Consider the following 19,164-nt stretch of genomic DNA (forward strand, 5'->3'; position numbering starts at 1 on the left):
GTCTAGGCTAAAGCATATATTTAAACTGCTCCTTTTCTCGTCTCTTTCTGTCTGGTCCCACCAAAATTATCGAAGTATTTTTATGGTTTCCCCATCTCTGGCTGCGTGCATTTTTCCATCACTAGACACAGAATTGCACGTACGAAATCCGTTTCAAAACAACCCGGAGAAATCGTCGTTAATTTGTTAGTGGATTAAACATTGAATCTCCAACATGGGTCTCAAAGGTTGTGAAGTGGAATTGGACAATCCCTGGAACACGTACTATGCCGGACAGACAGTAAATGGCCAGGCTAAGTTCACATTCGATTCGCCCAAGAAGGTTCGAGGTGAGTGATGTCAAAATTGAAATATTTCGGGTGTGTAAGGTAGTCAGGGAGGGGAGTAGGAACTACGTACTAATTATTCAAGTCAGCTGAGAGGTTGCGGTCTATTACTCATCAGAGTGACGACAGCGTAGAATAAATAAATGTATAATATAAGCAGGCCACTTTATTTGTGAGTCCTTGCACCTCAAAAGCCGGGTGCCGTCATGTAAACCACCCAACGCCCTACGCCTGGGCGAGAGGCTACTTTTGGGGTGGGGCAGTTTTTCACAGTTGTTAGCGGTTGTTGAACCTATCACAGAAATGCACTTTCTCCCCCCATTGTTTGCATTTCCAATTTGACAGATAACAAAACTATTTATAGACACAAGTGTGAATATAATAAATATATGTATATGTATGTAGGGTATGCGTTCCACAACAAAGACCCAAACCTTTGATTGAGGCCAGCAAACACATTGGAACGATGCTGGCGCTGCTGCTGCTGCCTAGCGATGATGTCATCTGATGGGCATGCCAAGAGCGCCAAAGCCGTCAGCGAGAGCGTAGCAGAGACGCAGTAGCTTTTATATTATTTATAGCTAATTTCAGACAGGCGACACCGCAGTAAATTGTCATTCACAGCACAAACACTTGCTCTTTCTAGGCATCATAATACGATTCTTGGGCGAGGCCAATACGGAGTGGAATGAGGAGCGTAATGTGACCACCAGCGAGGGCAAGACCGAGAACGAAATCACAACACTGAAGGGACATGAGGAGTACTTCAAAATCCAATACTATCTGTTGGGCGGCAAGAACAGTGAGTATTCCATCGAGATCTAAAAGAATATTCCCCCCTCTAATGGCAAACCTTTTGCAGGCGCTGAGACGGAACTGCCGCCGGGTACCCACACCTATCCCTTCACTTGCGCCTTGCCACCCACTTTGCCCTCGTCATTCGAGGGCGAATTCGGACATGTGCGCTATACCATCAAGGTGACGCTGGACAGGCCATGGAAATTCGATCAGGATATGAAAATGGCCTTTACGGTTATTGCGCCCGTGGACTTGAATCTCAATCCACGTGTCAAGGATCCCTTTAAGCTGGAGCTGGAGAAGTCCTTCTGCTGCTTCTGCTGCGCCTCGGGTCCGTTGGCCGTGATCACGAGCGTACCGCAAACTGGTTACGTTTCGGGTCAGATCTTGCCCATTACCTGCGAGGTGGACAACACCAGCAATGTGAATCTCAGTGCCGTGAAGTTCGAGCTGCGCAAGCTGGTCACCTTCCATACCAGCCAGCCGCGCAGCGAGAAACGCGAATCGAAGGTCATAATTTCCAATCTCAGCATTGGCCCAGTGAATGGCGGCGAGTCGCGCACGTTTACCCAGCAGCTGGAGATACCCGCACTGCCGCCAACCAATCTATCCAATTGTGGTATCATTGCCTTGGACTATGACCTGCATGTGACCTGTGAAGTCAGCGGTGCGCATAGAAATCTTACGGGCAAAATTCCCATCACTTTGGGTACCATTCCGCTGGCTGGCATGAGGCCGCCCGTTCAATATTCAGATGTTCCGGCTATCCAATCGGAAGATCCCTCGCTGGCGCCCACACAGCCGGTGAGTCCGGCCAGTCCGCCGGGTCCCATGGGTGGCGCACAGGGCTGGAATGTGGCCGACAGCACTGCCGGCGGCGGCAATCTTTATCCCAATATACGTGAGTATTAAGATTTTCTACAAAAAAACGTGTGATTTTTACTAATTTAATTTATATTTTTTGACAGCGCCACCGCAGTTTGTGGAGACCCAGTATCGGGCGCCCACCATTGCCGGACGCGATGACTCGGAACACACACAGATGAGCGGGCAGGGGGGCTTTGCGCCCCGCTATCCAACGTTTCAGTTCAACAATGCCACAGCGCCGCCAGCGAATCAGTAAAAATGAATCTCGGACCCCCGAATCTCGCCAGGAATGATTCAAGTGTGCTCTCGACCTTTGATTTACTTTCGTCATTTTGTTTGTTCGGCTTGCATTTATTTGATAATAGCTTTCCGTCCAAAGCGAAAGCAGCCCCCCCATATATTGTACACGTTATAAAAACGCACAAAATTCGGTCAATTTCGCTGCTCAAAAATGCAGTTTTACTCGCAGCAAATAGTGCCTAAAATTAAAGCTAAAGTAAAACTCCTACGACGATTCTCGTAATAAAACGCATATATTATTTATCTGACAAGAACGTTCCATTAATTTGTTCTCTCCGAGAATCAGGTAGAATTAAGCGTATACAGACATTATAATTATGGAACATTCTGGACTTTTTTCAGCTTCTTGGAGGCACAACTAGGGTGCAGACTTCGCCCTCTGGCATTCCTCCAGCTCGGCTTGTTTCCGGGCTTTCTTCGCTCGCGTTATTAGTTCCCATTGCTTCTTGAGGTCATTGGCTCTCTTCTCCAACTTGTGCTTTTGCCTGATTTTTCTGCATCTCTCGATTTCTTTCAATCTTTCGCATTGCTTTTGATGGCATAGATTTGCTTCGGTTCTCTGCTCGCTGGCTTCGGCAAATTGCTCGCGTTGATCCCTTTCGACCAAGGCCTGACAGGCTCTAATCAGCTCCTGTCTCTTGGCCTCCTTGACGCGTTCGATCTTCTCGGTCAGTTCCAGGCAGGCCTTCTTCATGGCCTTCAATTCTGCCACTAGGAGCTGGAATTTTTGGTCCGTGCGCTTTGCTTTTTCGGCCTGCTTCTTGGGATTTTCGTTTTGGGCACCTTTCTTTGCCACTTCGGCCATTTTCTTGAACTTTTCATCTAACGCCTGCTTCTTGCACTTGACAGCTTCGATCAATTTCTTGCATTTCTTTGTATTCGCTGCGACTTCCTTGCATTTATTTTTCTGCCCGGCCAGGGCCTTGTACATTTTTAGGTACATTTTGGCCTTGATTAACTTCTCCATTTTCATGCAATCGTCCCTCAGCTTGCGGATGTCCCGCTTCGATTTCTTCTTTTTATCCTTTTTCTTGGATTCCTTGCCGCTTTTCTGTTCAACCTTCCTGTCTTGCTTGCCACAGCTTGCCGTAGTCTCTTCTTTCCTCATCTCATCCTGCTTTGTATCCACTTTCTTTCGTTCATCGTCTTCTTTCTGGATCCTGTTGGCCTTCTGCACATCCAGATAGTGCAAGAAATCCTTGTCAAGAGCTGGGGAACTGGACGTCACTTCCCTGATCACTCTGATCGAATTGTCCTTCTGTTCCTCCGTTGGACTTGCCTCAATCTTTCTCGGATCTGGCTCCGATTTTAGGATTTGATTATTGCGAAATGGCTCGAATAATAAAGGGAAATGATTGCAAATGTTGATCGATTGATCCGTGTCAAACTGCATTTCCTGGCCGCCCAAATAAACGGCCATATAAGAGGTGGCCATAAATTCCTGAAGAACCAAGTTGTCGGCTCGACAGTCCCGCAAGCCTATGCCATCGTTAGGCGGTGTAACATCTACGTGTTTGAGGGGTGTTAATTCGGATCCTTTAAGAGTAAAAGTGTAGTCTGCGGGTACTCACAGGGCTTCCATCTGTTGAAGACCGATTTGAGTATACCCTGATCCGGCTGCAACTCCGCCTTGTAACGCTCGTGGACCCTGTGGATGAGACTGGTGCTGAAGGCGGTGATCGGCTGAACCGCTCGAAAGTATTCCTTCACACTCCTGCCCAAAGCCAAAACCGTTCGTTTGAGCATCTTGAAAACGTGATATTTCTTTAATTTTACAACGAATTTTTAATGAATTTTCAATAGAGTACGTCAGCTAAAAAGATTGCAGATATTCGTTTTGGTCTGCAATCCAAAGACATGGGGAAATTTAAAACAAAAACCGAAACATTTAAAAACGAGAGCTATACGAAACTATAGCTTCCGATGTGAACTGAACTGTCGTTAGTCAGTAACTGATTTCATTTTGGCTACGACAAAACCAAAGCCAACTATTTTTCAAGGATTTTCAGATTTTAAAAAGATTTTTTTTTTTTAAAAACGTTAAAATTAGAACAAATCAGGAGGCGCTTTTATTGCTGTCAGAAAGGGGTGCCGCGACACCTTCTGGCGCTTTTTCTCGTACATTTATTAGGTAAAACCAAGTACATATAAACTGTATCATACTCTTCGGGAGCGGCAGCATTACTACGACCAGGACGACCGCCATCCAAGGGCGACTTCAGGGAGAAGTAGATGTGCTTCTGGTGGTCCAATCGCCCAACGAACGATGGGATGCAAACGGGCTTCATTTATGGACTTGGCCTATTCAAGACCTGGAAGAACCGGGCTCTTTCGATGTTCCAAGAAATCCTCAATCTTCAGGGCGACTGTGTAATCGAGCTTCATGGGAGATTCGTTCAAGACATCAATGCGGATCAGACGATGCAGAAGGGCATTCATTGCCCTGGAAAAGACGTTTATCTTTCTTCTCAACAACTCACGTTCAGCTTCCAACGGAGCTTGGCCTGGACACACCCCAAGCTTTTTGCAAGGACCACAATCGCCAATGATTTTCAACTCCTGATCCAGACGCGTGTTCTCATAAGGGCGACGGGGAGTCCCTTAGGTCTCCTAAGGGAGGTCCTATAGGTCCTACCTATAACTATACCTATACCGATATTTATACCTATACCTATACCTATACCTATATTTATACCTATACCTAATACCTTAATCCCCTAATACCTAATAGCCTAATACCACTGTACATATGTATACCAGTAGTTCGTAAGTTCACCTGCTAATTGCTTCAAATAAACTACAAATTTCAGTACAAACTCATGTAAATATTCTCCGCTTGCAGAGAGCGCAGACACACAAATGAGAATAATAAATCTGAGAGTGAGATCAGTATGAGATCGAGCGAGGAAGAAGACACACCTGCCTTGTTTAAGTTCCAATTCCAACAATTCAGCAGCGTTTCAGTTCGAGAAAGTGGTGTAATAGGCTGTGAAAAAACGCCCCCATAAATGTTCATGGTTTCTTTGTTACTTTTAAGTGTATTGAAATAATTTAATTTAGATAAATCGGATATAGTTTATGTAATTTGATTGTGAGTTCTCTCCATCAGCACAGCTTCAATTGGCAGGGCGGCCTCTTCTATTTGTCCTTTTTGGTTGGTTCTGAATCTGAAAGAGTAGGAGACTGTTTGTCCATTAGTAAGTGATTTGTTTCTTGACCTACAAATAACCCAAGTGTTTTACGTTATACGAGTACTACTAGACATTTCCAATCTTTCCGCGCTGCCTGCAGTACTATCAAAAATTGTGGCCTCTTATCAGTGGCATAAACATTTTTAATAGACGCTAAATATTTTCCACTTTGCGTTGAGGGAGACCTAATCTAATGTGACCTCGATGTGACATTGAAATATACTGTTTAAAGAAGGTACTGTTGCCCCCTCGAAGTGTTCATTGTTTGCGGATCTTTCCATGGACTTACCCAGAACATTTTTGTGAATTGAAAGAAGCTGCTGAAACTGCTTTTGCAGTCATCATCTTCAGAGCCGTCTTTGAGTTTCTGCAACTTTTCGGCACACTGCTCGGAGCCGCCCATGATCTCGATTTTATTGTCTTTGTTCTCTTTCTTTTCCATTAGCTTTTCGCGCATTGTCTTCTCGCGGTTTTTGCACTGCTTGGAACCGCCACGGATCTTGGTGGAATCTGAATCGCTGGAAAAGAGCATCGTGCTCATGCTCATCCCGGGCTGATGATTCAAAGGAGTCTTTGTTTTCTTTGTAGACCAAACACCCACCGGATTATCGATCTTCATGGCTTGGGGTTGACCATGTTTCCGATTCTCTTCGCGGTCCGTGCGTATGGCCCTGGCGCCCAGACCCTGCCTCTCCAGATCGGGCGAAATGAAGTCCTTATCGTTGGGATCGATTGTCTTGCCCTCTTCTGGACTGAACGGATCATCGAATATGTCATTGTTGTCAGGGCAAAGCAGAGCACAGCTTGTGCTGACGTCACGGCTCTGGCAGCAGGTGGACATTGTTCTGCCTTTTGGCGGGGGCTTCTTTTTGCGAAAGATCTTCTCAACGATGTATTGAACAAAGTTCTGTTTTGCTGGTGCATCTATCGCCGGGGAAGTCCCGCTGGCAGTCTCTTTGGCTTCATCCGGAACGAGCAGCTTAACGTCTAGTTCTCCATCCGCCAGCTTGCGTTTCCGTTTCCTCTCTGGAGCTGGCCTCTTTTCGGGCTCGGAGTTTGAACTAAATTCTGCCGCATCGTCAGACACAGGATCCTCTGATTGTTTTTTATACAGATCTCCTTCTGACAGTTCACTTTTCTCCTTTAGCCTGTCCTTATCTTCAGGGGGCACAAAGAGAGGTTTATCGGATGGCGGCTCTTCATTGGTGTCGTCCCCTTGCTTATCGGCTATGGCATCGTCTCGATTCCTTTTCATTGATTTCTCATCGGCTTCCTCTTTTTCCCCCCCATGTCTCACTACAAATTTGGTGGTCAGTTCCTCGAAAGACCTTGATTCTTCTTCTTGGGGGGTTTCGGGATTCATTTTTTTGTCCAATTGTGAGCTTTCGGGTTCCATTTTCCCTTCCAGTTGCGAGAGTTCTGCTTCATTTATTATGTCAAAGTATTCCTCAGCTTTTTGGTTTAATGCCATGTCCTTAATCGCTTGATCTAGTTTTGTATCCAAATGTGAGCCTTTTTCGACCTTTTTTGAGGTTTCGTTTCTCTTTAGCCGATAAGTTTCCTGTTTGGGGTTCATTTCGTTAAAGTATTGACTCGATTTTGAGTTGACGAACATTTCTTCAAACGTGGTGCGCCTTGATTCCTCCACTTGTCTGTCCAGCGAGGTCTCCTGATCGTTGATCTTCGCAAAGTATTCCTCGGCTTTTCTGTTGGCTTCTTCTGGTGTCTCCACCTTTTCTACTTTTCTGCCCAGTTGGGAGCTTTCTGCTGCCTTTTTCTTCGTCAATTCTGATTTTTCTGGTTCCATTTTATTCGCCAATTCAGATTTTTCTGGTTCCATTTTATTCGCCAATTCTGATTTTTCTAGTTCCATTTTATTTGCCAATTCTGAGATTTCCGGTGCGCTGATCTTCGCAAAATATTCTTCAGCTTTTCTTTCGGATTCTTCTGGCGTCTCCACTTTTTCTACTATTCTGCCCAGTTGGGAGGTTTCTGCTGCCTTTTTCTTCGTCAATTCTGATTTTTCTGGTTCAATTTTCTTTGCCAATTCTGATTTTACCGGTTCCATTTTCTTTGCCAATTCTGAGGTTTCCGGTGCGCTGATCTTCGCAAAATATTCTTCAGCTTTTCTCTCGGATTCTTCTGGCGTCTCCACTTTTTGAAATTTTTTGTACAGCTTGGAGAAATCTGGTAAAATTTTCTTCGGCAAATTTGAGGTTTCCATGAATTTCGAAATTTCAGGTTCCAGTTCTGGGATCGTATGTTTGTTGATTTTCGCGAAATATTCGTCAGCTTTTCTGTTCGATTCTTCTGGTGTTTCCACTTTTTCTACTTTTCTGCCCAGTTCGGAGGTTTCTGGTTCCATTTTCATCTCCAATTGTGATTGTTCCAAATCTATTTTCTTCATAAATTCAGCGATTTCTGGTTCCAATGCTGAGGTCTCCGGATAGTGGATCTTCTCAAAGTATTCTTCGGCTTTTCTGTTCGATTCTTCTGCTGTCTCCACTTTTTCTACTTTTCTGCCCAGTTCGGAGGTTTCTGGTTCCATTTTCATCTCCAATTGTGATTGTTCCAAATCTATTTTCTTCATAAATTCAGCGATTTCTGGTTCCAATGCTGAGGTCTCCGGATCGTGGATCTTCGCGAAATATTCGTCAGCTTTTCTGTTCGATTCTTCTGCTGTCTCCACTTTTTCTACTTTTCTGCCCAGTTCGGAGGTTTCTGGTTCCATTTTCATCTCCAATTGTGATTGTTCCAAATCTATTTTCTTCATAAGTTCAGCGATTTCTGGTTCCAATGCTGAGGTCTCCGGATAGTGGATCTTCTCAAAGTATTCTTCGGCTTTTCTGTTCGATTCTTCTGCTGTCTCCACTTTTTCTACTTTTCTGCCCAGTTCGGAGGTTTCTGGTTCCATTTTCATCTCCAATTGTGATTGTTCCAAATCTATTTTCTTCATAAGTTCAGCGATTTCTGGTTCCAATGCTGAGGTCTCCGGATAGTGGATCTTCTCAAAGTATTCTTCGGCTTTTCTGTTTGATTCTTCTGCTGTCTCCACTTGTTGTACTTTTCTGTCCAGTTCGGAGGTTTCTGCTTCTATTGATTTCGCCAATTCTGAGTTTTCTGGTTCCATTTTCTTTTCCAATTCTGAGGGTTCCGGTTCCATTTTCGTCGCCCGTTGTGACGTCACCGGTTCACTGATGTACGCAAAGTATTCATCAGCTTGTCTGTCCAGCTCGGTTCTGTTCAGCTGTCCTTTGGCCCTGAATCCTTGACCGGGTTCGGGTCTCAGGCCAAATGTTGCAACTATTTGGGATGTGGATTTCGAGGGGTAATCATGGGACCTGTTGGCAAGGATCATGGATTTCTGGTCTTTGTGCTTCTGTTCCATCATGGAGATTATCTCTGCAGCGGACTTGGGAGTGTTCTGGACTTCTGTAGACTCTGATTTCTCTTCTGTTGCCTCCGATTGAAGCTCATTCATCGCCGGTTGAAGTTCTTTTGTCTCCGATTGCAGTTCATTCATTTCCGATTGAAGTTCTGTTGTCTCCGATTGCAGCTCATTCATCTCCATTTGAAGTTCTTTGGCCTCCGATTGCAGCTCATTCATCTCCATTTGAAGTTCTTTGGTCTCCGATTGCAGTTCATTCATCTCCGACTTAAATTCTTTAGCTTCCGAAGTTTCTACCTCAACTTTCTTCAAAGCTTTCTCAGGACTCAAGTCCATCGATGTTGGTGCCGCTAATTCCTCTTCCATATCGCTTTTAAACACTTTTTTAGTCTGGATAAACTCTATGTTTTCTTTGGATTTATCTTTCCAAGAGTAGGACTCTTCGGGCGGTGCATCCCTATTCGTCTTAAACTCTGATGATGGTATTAACTGTTTAAAAACTGGCTCAACGGGAAAATCATTTTCATCCCTAACGATCCTAAGGGGTAAGGTATTGGAGGGAGATTTGAAGGCTTCGGAGTTTTCAGCGATGATTTCCACTTCTTCTGAGGATTCCACGGCCTGTTCTTCGTTTACGGCTTCTTCGGCTTTCGCGGGCGAATCATCCTTTTTCCTTACGATCATATGGGGTAATCTATTGGTGGCTGATTTGATGACTATCTCTTCGGGGCTTTCAGGGACAATGGCTTCCACTTTTTTCACGGCCTCCGCGGCCTGTTCTTCTTTAACTGCTGTTGAGGATATCTGCATTTTATCATCTACATTTTCAGTTTCAGGGACAACGGCTTTTACGGATAGTTCGTCCTTCACTGCCTCCACGGCTTTCGCAGGCGAATCATCCGTTTTCTTTACGATCGTACGGGGTAATCTATTGGTGGGTGCTGCTGTAGAGGATGTCTGTATTTTATCATCTACATTTTCAGTTTCAGGGACAATGGCTTCCACGGCTTGTTCTTCGTTCACTGCTTCTACGGTTTTTGCGACTTTCGCGGGGGAACCATCCTCATTTATCCATTGAATGGGTAATCTATTGGTGGGTGTCTGGATTGGCGAATCATCCTTCTTCCTTACGATCATACGGGGTAATCTATTGGTGGGTGATTTGATGGCTATCTCTTCGGGGTTTTCAATGGTTTCCACTTTTTCCACGGCTTGTTCTTCGTCCACTGCTGTAGAGGATGTCTGGATCTTATCATCCAGATTTTCAGTTCCTGGGACAATGGCTTCTACGGCTTGTTCTTCGTTCACTGCTTCTACGGCTTTTGCGGGCGAATCATCCGTTTTCCTTACGATCGTACGGGGTAATCTATTGGTGGTTTCTGCTGAAGAGGATATCTGAATCTTATCATCGAGATTTTCAGTTTCAGGAACAATGGCTTCCACGTTTTGTTCATCTCTGGTGCTCTGGACTATGTCGCTTAGATCTACCACACAACCAATCTCGTATCCTTTTGGGGTCGTTGGATATAGATCCTCAATCGTTGCCTGCTTTTCGTCGATCTTGTTCTGCGTGTCAGAGTTGAGAATCTCTTCGGTCTTAGAGGCATTGACTTTAAGATCCATATTTCCTTTTGTAGTTGACGTATCGGCATCAAATTCCAAAATAATCTGCGCTTCCTCGTCCTTCGTGTCATTGACGTTCTTCGCGGCACCGGAATCCTCCTTCTCTGGGGCACAAGACTGTGACCAAACATTCAACGACTCTCCTGTGGGCGTTGGTACGTTTGCCAGAATTTCCAAAGATTTGGTCTCAAAATTCGAGCTGTCCTTAAAGATGATCGTGCCGGATACCTTCACTTTACCTTCGGGGACTTCTGCATTCGATGGCTCCGTATCCTGTTCCTGTTCACATGTCACAATGTGATAGGGATTCTTGGGATTCACCTCGCCCGGTGATGTCTTTGCGGGCAAGGCTGGCTGCCTCTCCATGGGTAGCTCGGGCCTGGACTCGAAGGGAGACTCCTGTCTACGCTCTTGGGGGATTTCGGTGGTGAAGGCTTCATCTTGGGCTTCACTGCGGGGTGAGTCCTTTGCTTCAGCCATGGGTTCGTGCTGGGCACCGGTGAAGGCTTCGTCCTTGGCTTCACAGAGGGGTTCATTCTTTGCCTCACTAATGGGTTCATCCTTCGTGGCACTCATAAAGGCTACCTTCTTTGCTTCGCTGAAGACATCGTTCTTAGCCTCACTGATGGGTTCGTCCCTAGCGTAACTCATAGGTTCATTCTTTGCCTGACTCATGGGTTCATTCTTTGCCTCACTCATGGGTTCATTCTTTGCCTGACTCATGGGTTCATTCTTTGCCTCACTAATGGGTTCATTCTTTGCCTGACTCATGGGTTCATTCTTTGCCTCACTCATGGGTTCATTCTTTGCCTCACTCATGGGTTCATTCTTTGCCTCACTCATAGGTTCATTCTTTGCCTGACTCATGGGTTCATTCTTTGCCTGACTCATGGGTTCATTCTTTGCCTCACTCATGGGTTCATCCTTCGAGGCACTCATTAAGGCAACCTCCTTTGCTTCATTGAAGACTTCGTCCTTTGCCTCACTCATGGGTTCGTCCTTTGCCTCACCCATGGGTTCATTCTTTGCTTCCTCGCTTTCGAGGCCCACGGACTTTGTCCTCAGTCCGCTAGTCGTTGCACCATCTCTGATCGGGTTTTCTCCCTTACCAGAGCCCCGTCGCACTTCAATGAGTTTCACCTGTCGAAGGCGAGGGCGGCCCTTGGCCGATGGCTCCTCTCCCGAGTCGCCCGTATCATGCTTAAGGCGTTGTGCCGCCAGAGGCGACAGCTGTGTGGATCTCAAAGTAGGACGCAGCATTCCCAAATAATGAAGGGGCGTGCGACAGATTGACATTCTTCCGATCATTTTGGTGGGCTCCGCTTTCAGCAATGTGTAAGAACTCTTTGAAAATTTTGATTTGCCGGAATATTATAGTCGGAAAAATGAATATTACATGTCTGTCGTCTCGGTATCCAGTTGTTGTGTGAATAAATAAAGACTCGTTTGAGTACAGTTCAAAAGTTTACTAGCTAAAGTGGAAACTTATACGTCTACGAGTATGTACAGAGACAGAAAATCTAGAACTTGACGGGATTGTTTGTGTTCCTGGGTTGCACGTGAATCATCACCTTGATGGCACCGCCCAAGCCCTTGCGCGAGGTCTCGAAGGCCTTGTCCGTGTCCTTGATGTCGAAATGATGGGTCACCAGACGTTTGACATTGACCTTGCCGGAGGCCACCAGAGCCAAGGCAGCGGCATAGCTGAAAGGCAGACAGGTTAAAGGATATGTTTATCAATCAATCTATTGATTGCTCACTCATTGCAGTAGCGGAAGACACCACGAATGTCCACCTCACGGGCCAGGGCATTGATCAAGGGTAGCTTTACTTCCGGGGCACCCATGCCCACAATCACCACAACTCCGCTGGAAACAGTGGCCTGCAAAGGGGATGGAAAAAACTTAGTTTTTTGAGTTCCAAAAAGGGTCAGTCTCCACCCACAAAAATGGCCAATCGGGCACTGCTCTCGGCACCACAGCAATCAATGGATCTGTCCGGTGGTCCCGACATTGTACGGCGTACGATCGCTGCCACCTCCTCGGCGCTTTGATCTCTTCTCTGCAGGAGCGTGTGATGGGCACCCAGCTCCTTGGCCACATCCAGACGATGTTGTTCCAAGTCAGTGATGAGAATCTCTGAGGCGCCCATGGATTGAGCAACCTAAAAAGCGGGCATGATAAGTCTCCTATAGCATATCCTTCTGAATCCTCGGATGACCTACCAACATGGTGACCAAACCAATTGGTCCAGCGCCCAGGATGAGTACTCGAGAGCCCAGACCGACGCCGGCACGACGACAGGCATGGACACCGACCGAGAGGGGCTCGAGCAGGGCGCCCTCCTCCATGGACACATGATCCGGCAGCTTGAAGCAAAAGTCTGCGGCATGTTTGTAGTACCTCGTAAGATTGCCATCGTACGGCGGAGTGGCACAGAACACCATATCCGCACAGAGACTGTACTTTCCCTGCTTGCAGAGATCACAGTAGCGGCAGGGTACACCCGGCTCGATGGCCACACGATCGCCCACCTTCAGGCTCGTCACCTTCTTGCCCAATTTGGCCACAACTCCGGCAGCCTCATGTCCAATGACCATGGGCTTGGTCAGTATAAAGTCACCAATGCGTCCTTCTTTGAGGTAGTGCACATCGGAGCCGCAAATACCCACACTATCCATAGCCAGTAGAACCTCTGATCCAAGGAGAATTCAAGTTCAACTGTTATCATCTGTAGAATACGATTCTCTCTAGCACTTACCATCATCGGCTATCACTGGAATGGGACGTTGTTCCTGGAAAACAAACGAGAGCTATAGGAATTCTATAATTCGAAAAATTCCATGCCTCACCAAACGCATATCCTCAATGCCGTAGAGCACTGCTGTCAGATTGTCCTTTGCCATCTTAGTAGTTCTATTAATTCACCGAACCGCACGCTTTGCCTGTCGATTTGGAATTGATTTAGACATCAGCAAACCGTCTAGCTATTGGCCATTATCGCGCTCTGATAGCGCCTCGGGGAGGGGTCACCTACGTCGGTGCAGGCGATAATAGACAAATCGACTGGCCTCCCTGGGAATCAGCGGTCAAATGTTATCGCGAAAACACTTGAAAACAGCTGTTTTGTTGTTTATATTTATTTTGATTGAATAACGAGACAGTTCGGACAGATATCAAAGGTGGAAAATCGAGGGGTATGCCTCTCTATAGATGGAAGTGGGTGTGGTGCGACAGTCATGTATTCTAAGCGATCAACTGTACATTTATTATAGCCAATACTCTTCGAATACTGGGGGTATATCGTGCCAGTGTAGATGTATGAAACATACAGTGGAAACGAACTTTTCACTTTATAGACTATATATAATTTCCACTTTTTTCAACAAAAACTTAATTTGTGGAAGGCACAATTTCAAAAAAAGCCGGCTATTTGTTGGTAGATTTGTATATAAGGTTATTGTCCACCTATTTACCGATTGTTACCGAAGAGTAAGGGCAAAGACTATACCATACCTGGAAGGGTCTCGAGTCTCGATCTACGTTATGCCTCGCCAAAGACTGTGTATTAGTTGCTATAACACGTTTGAATACCAATAGGTAGGCATCCTGACGTGGTAAGAGACTAAGAATAGCCTAAAGGAGAACTAAAACCCCGCGCAGGACATCATGAAAAGTCCCTCGCCATAGAACAGCTTTTATAGTCTGTATGGTCGCTTATCGACTATATAGTATAACCTTTATTAAGAGTAACTAGTGCCTTGTTTTCTTGCATTATCTTGGAAGTAGGGTATCCACTAGTCGGCAGCCCCCGCTCTTAAATTCCAAGTTATTTCTGTTCCCTCTTATTTTTGCTCGCTTACATTTATTGTGTGCAAATTGCAGTCAGATTAGGGGTGGGGCTCAGCTTATCTACAAATCTCTTGAGCAAATCATATGCATACATATATGGAAATGAAAATAGAATAGATCTTTGGAGCCGAGCCCTAATAATGCCCTTCTCTGGGGCAAACAAAAAACAAAATAGTGGGTGTCCTCAATGTGTCATTGCGGACATTTAACAGAACATCAGAGAATGCGCCTGTGCCTCTGCCCAGTGCCCATAAATAAGAAGACCCCTAGCTTTTGACCTCCTCAACAGGGCAGTTCTCTCCCTCCTCGCTGGTCTATGTTTCTCTCCCCCTGGAGCCGGAACCATTTGTAATTTTTTGCCTGGACAACAACTACAAACAAATTTTAGTCCACTTCTGTTTTATGGCAAATTAATGGAGCGACATGTTGGCCATGTTCGCAATGGAGGAACTTCACTGCCATGCACTCGGTCCCGGGGCCAGAGCCTAGCAGGTGGCCCTGTCCATTCCCCCACGCGCCAGCAGCTTCCTTTCCATCTTTTCCGCACAGGACTTTGACCACCACTGCTCTTCCTTATCATCCTTCGTTTCACATATGCCGAATGGACATGCTTTTCTATGCCCTACTAGAGGAAGTTCTCATTTAGATGAGATGTGATAAATGCAACTCTGAATCGATTATTTTTATAGGATCCTGACGAGCATAAACAGTGGAGGCCATATGAACCTGATCTTCTTTTTCTAACATATTTATTCTATGATTGTGAAGAGTAACTAGATCATTATTTGTATATCTTCCACCTCCTGCTTTAACTACTCCCAAATGGATCTACCGATGAACATTTTTTTCGTATATTTATTAGGAAATGGGAGGAATATTGCCAGAAACCTGCAAAATAGTAGAGCAGAATTCGCAGACGAACGAATTCAACAAGATAAGGAAAATGTGCGTGTGAGCATGTCGCAATGGCGTGATTCTTTGATTAAAGGATACTGTTGATGGTTTTCTACCCTTAAAAGGGTATAAACAATTCGTTGTATATGTTTTTTTCGTATACATACAATTTTTTCCGCTACTGCGCTTCTGTTGTTGTTGTTGTTGTTGTTGTTTCTTCTGTCACTGATGTCGATTTTGTGCCCTGAATGTGTGCTGGAGAGTGTTGTTCTTTCCTTTGGCTCCCTCCCCCGTTGGCCAGGGCTGGGCTAACATATTGGACATTTATTATTTTTCCGTGAGTGTTTTTGCTCGTCGAGTAAATTATGGTGTGGCAGTGGGGGCCATAACCCTTACTCTCTCCCTCTCTCTCTCCATTTACAGCCTTACAAATTGGTTCTTCCAGTGCGGGGAGCCGTGTGGTGTCAGAGTGCCGTTAAATGCTCTGATTAGATCCGTATTGATAGGCCCTGTTACACGCGACTCTCAGAGCATCGAAACACAGAGATGATCTAGTAGGGCAGGGGGGGCTGTGGGGTTTCCAGAGGTCATTGCAGGCGTGTTAAATTAATAATTGCATAAATTTTACATGTGCTGTTGCATGAGTTATGCATGGAGCCGGGCCCGGCCGGCATAAATCGCGAATAATGTGCACACTGGCCGTGCGAATATTTATGGCCGTGACTGTAAATCATCAAACCATAAACGCACTCTGGCAACGCCAACACCAAACGGTCATCCAATGGACCAGCCACCGTCGAACCTTCCACAAACCCTCTTTGAGGGGCGGCCGGCACCACACTTTCCACTCGATTTTGATGCCCCCAAGATACCCTGTACATCAAACTATGTTATCTGGCAGCCAAGCAGATTAATAATAATTTATTTATAATATTTATTTCACTGGCAAAACCCTGACAAATGATGTAGAATTTATGAAGAATATTCATCATTTGATATCAATTTGATTAAGGGGTATGCCACGCGTCGAATCGTTTGATTGGTGTGGCAGTTTTATCCGCTTCGCTTCGTCCGATTCCGTTTGCAATTTCAAACTTTTTCGAAAAACTCCATCCATGAGTTATGCGCGAATTTAATGAAGTTGCATATAATTGTTGAAATACGACGACTGTGCGTGTTTTTTTTTTCCTGACTATTTATTTAATTTTTAAATGTGAAGTTCAATTAAAATATTTATAAATGCAATTAAGGGCATTATTGTTAGCCTCTTAAAAAATTCCTAAATTCCCAAAAGAAACCTCCCACCGGGGAAATCCTTGCTGAATCCCTCTTTGGTTTTTGGCTAAAATCAACAAGACTTGAGGACCCCCCCCGGAGGCCAGCCAGAGGAGACCTCCATGGAGACTGGGTGGGAAAAAACTATTGGCGTCATCGTGTTGTCGTTGCCGTTGCCGTCGGAGGCATTCATCTTCCTCGCGCCGGAAGCGACAGTGGAAAAGCCAGAGAGACTGCTAGACTGCAGGATCAGGGGTGCCAGGATGTTTTTCTCTCCTTGAAATTTAAATAAAAAATGAATTTCTCATTTCGTTGCAGTTTTCAGAGCGACGCTTGTTTGCAGATTGAATGGAGTGCTTCCGACATCCGGTTTTGCTCCCCGGGTTCAAATGCCAGCGTTGCACTTTCGTCTTGAGAATTGCAATTCCGTTGCTGCAGCAAAAAAAGTTGGACTTCTGCTACTGCTGGTGGAGGGTCCTTCTACTGCTCCTTCTTCGTGTGGGGCAACTGCTCCTCCTTCATCCTTCGGATTATGCTGTTTCTTCCTTCAGATATTCCCCCCACTGCTGCTCCTTCCTTCGGAGACCCTCCTCCTGCTGCTCCTTCCTTCGGAGACCCTCCTCCTGCTGCTCCTTCCTTCGGAGACCCTCCTCCTGCTGCTCCTTCCTTCGGAGACCCTCCTCCTGCTGCTCCTTCCTTCGGAGACCCTCCTCCTGCTGCTCCTTCAGCCTGCCTCTGGCTTACTTTGACTCACATGTGACCCAGGGCCAAGTTTTGGCCCCTTGTTCTTCAACATTTTTTTTTTGTGTGTGTTTGCAGTTTTTGGAGCGAAGTAGCGAGGGATCCTGGGGCGCACAGGATGCATCCGAGATGAGCGCCGAACGATACACACAAAAGCCCGCAGAATTCGTCGTCATCGTCGTCGTCGTCGGCGTCGCCTTGAAGGCTCTGACCGAACCGCAGACACTTTGTCTGTCTCCCGGCCATAAATCTAAAGTCCGCGTCCTGTCCCAGGACCAGTACCAGTACCAGTCCTGCGTCCTGCGTCCTGCAGCATCCAGAGTGTGGAGGATATAGAAAATGAAATAATTTCTGAAAACATCAAAGTGTTGCGAGTTTACAGCACACACACACCCAGCACGGCACCAGCTGAGAGTAATGACTATGCCCCCAACCCCACAGCGCTCTGCCCACGGCCCGCCCTGCCTTCTATCTCCTGTTTTTCTTTTTTTTTTGGGAGGGGCAGAGGAGAAGCATCCATCACCATCTGGCGACCATTTAAGAATTAAAGCTGAAGAGGAAGTTTATTAGCAAACGGAACGGAAACGTATTTACTGATCGCATATCTCGCCTTTGGGTCTCCGGTTGTCCGGTCCTCCGGTACGGTGTGTCCACGTTCACGTCCACGTCCTTTCTCCTGGTCAACAACAGGACACCGTCCACACTGCTTCACACTCCTCTTCCTTTCGGTGTGTGTGGCAGCTGGCGCCCGGTCATGGCGCAGGATGCGCCAACCCAAGGATGGCAATGGCATTCGCCTCTTAATTTATGGCATCGAACTTTTATTGGGCAAATTTCTGTTCATTTCCATGCGTGTATTAAGACTAATGGCCGAAAACTGCCGGAAGTTCTTCATTCACAAAAGACACAGACAATAATCTTTGGACGTACTCGCCGGACGAGTACTACTTATAGGGAAAACAAGTGCTAGAAATAGGGGGAACAGATCGCAGGTCTTTCCTGATGACTCGGACAAAGGAAAAGCTTGGATATTACTTTTTCGGGGACATGGTTTTTGCCATTTATGTGGGTCTAGAGAAAGAGTATAGCCCTTCTGGATCCCCTCATCTATATATTTAGGCACTCCACAATCATCTTAACCGAAGTAAACATTCACAGTTCTTATATATCTCTGAGATATTTCTCTTTTTAGGGATTATAATAATATTGGCATACGCTTGCGAAGACATTCTTCAGCAGGAGTATTGCTTTTGAACTAAATAAAAAAAATGTATTATAAGCCTGGTTATGTAGATCATATCCTTATTCTAAGAATTTCCATTGTACCCTTAAAAACTAAAAAAAAATTAAAAATCACGATTTGGTGACTTTGCACACTTTTATAATTTTCACTTGATGTCCACAGCGCCAATAGCCAAACTATTAATGATCTTAAACAGATAAATATATGGCCTTTCAAATAATTTTTGATTCGTTTCGATACCATGGCTATACCTGAAGATATATCAAGTCAAAGTTGAAGTTTTCTACCATTTTGTACACTCTTTCAAGTCAAGTACTGAAAAAAACGTGTAATATGGCAAGGATCTCTTTTAAGATATTTTTTCGTTGAGTGGTGAATTTTTAAATATAAGAAAAGGTTTTTTAGGATTTTTCTGATATCAAAGGAAGTAATTTGAATTTTTCAAAATTTAATTAGGGAATTTAATTTATGGAACAGTCTCCACCAAATTCCCATATCTATAGATTGTTCCAAACCTAAGGATAATGGCTTGCCTAAAGCTCTAAGTACAGTTCTGTTGTTCATATTTCTAGCCATCTATTCCACCATTTATAAGATATTTATTCCGTTTACCAGAAGTCTCAAAAACCCGTCCAACCGTCCTTCAGTTGTCGACGACTCATGCCGA

General features: G+C 45.3%; 5 protein-coding genes and 1 pseudogene across 9 annotated transcripts; 1 reads left to right on the forward strand and 5 right to left on the reverse strand.

Annotated features, from left to right (window-relative positions):
• The first annotated feature begins 90 nt into the window (after positions 1-90).
• LOC4802253 (arrestin domain-containing protein 17) lies at positions 91-2,539 on the forward strand. Its single transcript, XM_001359175.4, has 4 exons — positions 91-329; positions 973-1,128; positions 1,189-2,025; positions 2,093-2,539. The coding sequence occupies exons 1-4, from the start codon at positions 215-217 to the stop codon at positions 2,245-2,247; spliced, it is 1,263 nt and encodes a 420-aa protein (XP_001359212.1). The 5' UTR covers positions 91-214; the 3' UTR covers positions 2,248-2,539.
• LOC13036269 (microtubule-associated protein 1B-like) lies at positions 2,506-4,249 on the reverse strand. Its single transcript, XM_003736648.3, has 2 exons — positions 3,863-4,249; positions 2,506-3,797 (listed from the first exon to the last, which is right to left on the reverse strand). The coding sequence occupies exons 1-2, from the start codon at positions 4,035-4,037 to the stop codon at positions 2,650-2,652; spliced, it is 1,323 nt and encodes a 440-aa protein (XP_003736696.2). The 5' UTR covers positions 4,038-4,249; the 3' UTR covers positions 2,506-2,649.
• A 120-nt stretch (positions 4,250-4,369) lies between these two features.
• On the reverse strand, positions 4,370-5,307 carry LOC117184731 (40S ribosomal protein S9-like; annotated as a pseudogene).
• A 2-nt stretch (positions 5,308-5,309) lies between these two features.
• On the reverse strand, positions 5,310-11,943 carry LOC6897522 (titin). Of its 5 annotated transcripts, none has more exons than XM_033382973.1 (3): positions 11,400-11,943; positions 5,772-11,303; positions 5,310-5,474 (listed from the first exon to the last, which is right to left on the reverse strand). In XM_033382973.1, exons 1-3 carry the CDS (start codon positions 11,799-11,801, stop codon positions 5,430-5,432), a joined length of 5,979 nt encoding a protein of 1,992 aa, XP_033238864.1. In that variant the 5' UTR covers positions 11,802-11,943; the 3' UTR covers positions 5,310-5,429. The 5 variants fall into 5 exon arrangements, with proteins under 5 accessions (XP_033238864.1, XP_033238872.1, XP_033238858.1 ...); XM_033382981.1 differs by having other exon boundaries at positions 5,772-9,672; positions 9,826-11,943; XM_033382967.1 differs by having other exon boundaries at positions 5,772-8,951; positions 8,994-11,943.
• A 1-nt stretch (position 11,944) lies between these two features.
• Positions 11,945-13,497, reverse strand: Sodh1 (Sorbitol dehydrogenase 1). The gene is made up of 6 exons (XM_002137636.3): positions 13,345-13,497; positions 13,254-13,287; positions 12,718-13,187; positions 12,438-12,656; positions 12,254-12,375; positions 11,945-12,197 (listed from the first exon to the last, which is right to left on the reverse strand). Exons 1-6 carry the CDS (start codon positions 13,396-13,398, stop codon positions 12,014-12,016), a joined length of 1,083 nt encoding a protein of 360 aa, XP_002137672.2. The 5' UTR covers positions 13,399-13,497; the 3' UTR covers positions 11,945-12,013.
• Positions 13,498-17,043: 3,546 nt separating this feature from the next.
• Positions 17,044-18,047, reverse strand: LOC117184832 (protein split ends-like). The gene is made up of 3 exons (XM_033383821.1): positions 17,830-18,047; positions 17,406-17,561; positions 17,044-17,242 (listed from the first exon to the last, which is right to left on the reverse strand). Exons 1-3 carry the CDS (start codon positions 18,045-18,047, stop codon positions 17,044-17,046), a joined length of 573 nt encoding a protein of 190 aa, XP_033239712.1.
• Positions 18,048-19,164: the final 1,117 nt, after the last annotated feature.

Source organism: Drosophila pseudoobscura, chromosome 2 (assembly GCF_009870125.1).
Source record: "Drosophila pseudoobscura strain MV-25-SWS-2005 chromosome 2, UCI_Dpse_MV25, whole genome shotgun sequence".
NCBI classification, from domain to species: Eukaryota; Metazoa; Arthropoda; class Insecta; order Diptera; family Drosophilidae; genus Drosophila; species Drosophila pseudoobscura.

Excerpts from the sequence above, each read along its gene's own strand:
- LOC117184832 (XM_033383821.1), bottom strand. The coding sequence starts at position 18,047 with ATGCCATTGCCATCCTTGGGTTGGCGCATCCTGCGCCATGACCGGGCG. Across the intron at positions 17,562-17,829 it reads AGTAAATACGTTTCCGTTCC|GACGCAGGACGCAGGACTGG; the intron begins GTTTGCTAATAA and ends TGGATGCTGCAG. Across the intron at positions 17,243-17,405 it reads GACGAATTCTGCGGGCTTTT|GCTGAAGGAGCAGCAGGAGG; the intron begins GTGTGTATCGTT and ends AGCCAGAGGCAG.
- LOC6897522 (XM_015182211.2), bottom strand. The coding sequence starts at position 11,801 with ATGATCGGAAGAATGTCAATCTGTCGCACGCCCCTTCATTATTTGGGA. Across the intron at positions 5,475-5,771 it reads AATTCACAAAAATGTTCTGG|TCTCCTACTCTTTCAGATTC; the intron begins GTAAGTCCATGG and ends ATGGACAAACAG.
- LOC4802253 (XM_001359175.4), top strand. The coding sequence starts at position 215 with ATGGGTCTCAAAGGTTGTGAAGTGGAATTGGACAATCCCTGGAACACG. Across the intron at positions 1,129-1,188 it reads TCTGTTGGGCGGCAAGAACA|GCGCTGAGACGGAACTGCCG; the intron begins GTGAGTATTCCA and ends AACCTTTTGCAG. Across the intron at positions 2,026-2,092 it reads CAATCTTTATCCCAATATAC|CGCCACCGCAGTTTGTGGAG; the intron begins GTGAGTATTAAG and ends ATTTTTTGACAG.
- Sodh1 (XM_002137636.3), bottom strand. The coding sequence starts at position 13,398 with ATGGCAAAGGACAATCTGACAGCAGTGCTCTACGGCATTGAGGATATG. Across the intron at positions 12,657-12,717 it reads TTGGTTTGGTCACCATGTTG|GTTGCTCAATCCATGGGCGC; the intron begins GTAGGTCATCCG and ends CCCGCTTTTTAG. Across the intron at positions 12,376-12,437 it reads GTGCCCGATTGGCCATTTTT|GCCACTGTTTCCAGCGGAGT; the intron begins GTGGGTGGAGAC and ends TCCCCTTTGCAG.
- LOC13036269 (XM_003736648.3), bottom strand. The coding sequence starts at position 4,037 with ATGCTCAAACGAACGGTTTTGGCTTTGGGCAGGAGTGTGAAGGAATAC. Across the intron at positions 3,798-3,862 it reads CTTCAACAGATGGAAGCCCT|ATGTTACACCGCCTAACGAT; the intron begins GTGAGTACCCGC and ends TCAAACACGTAG.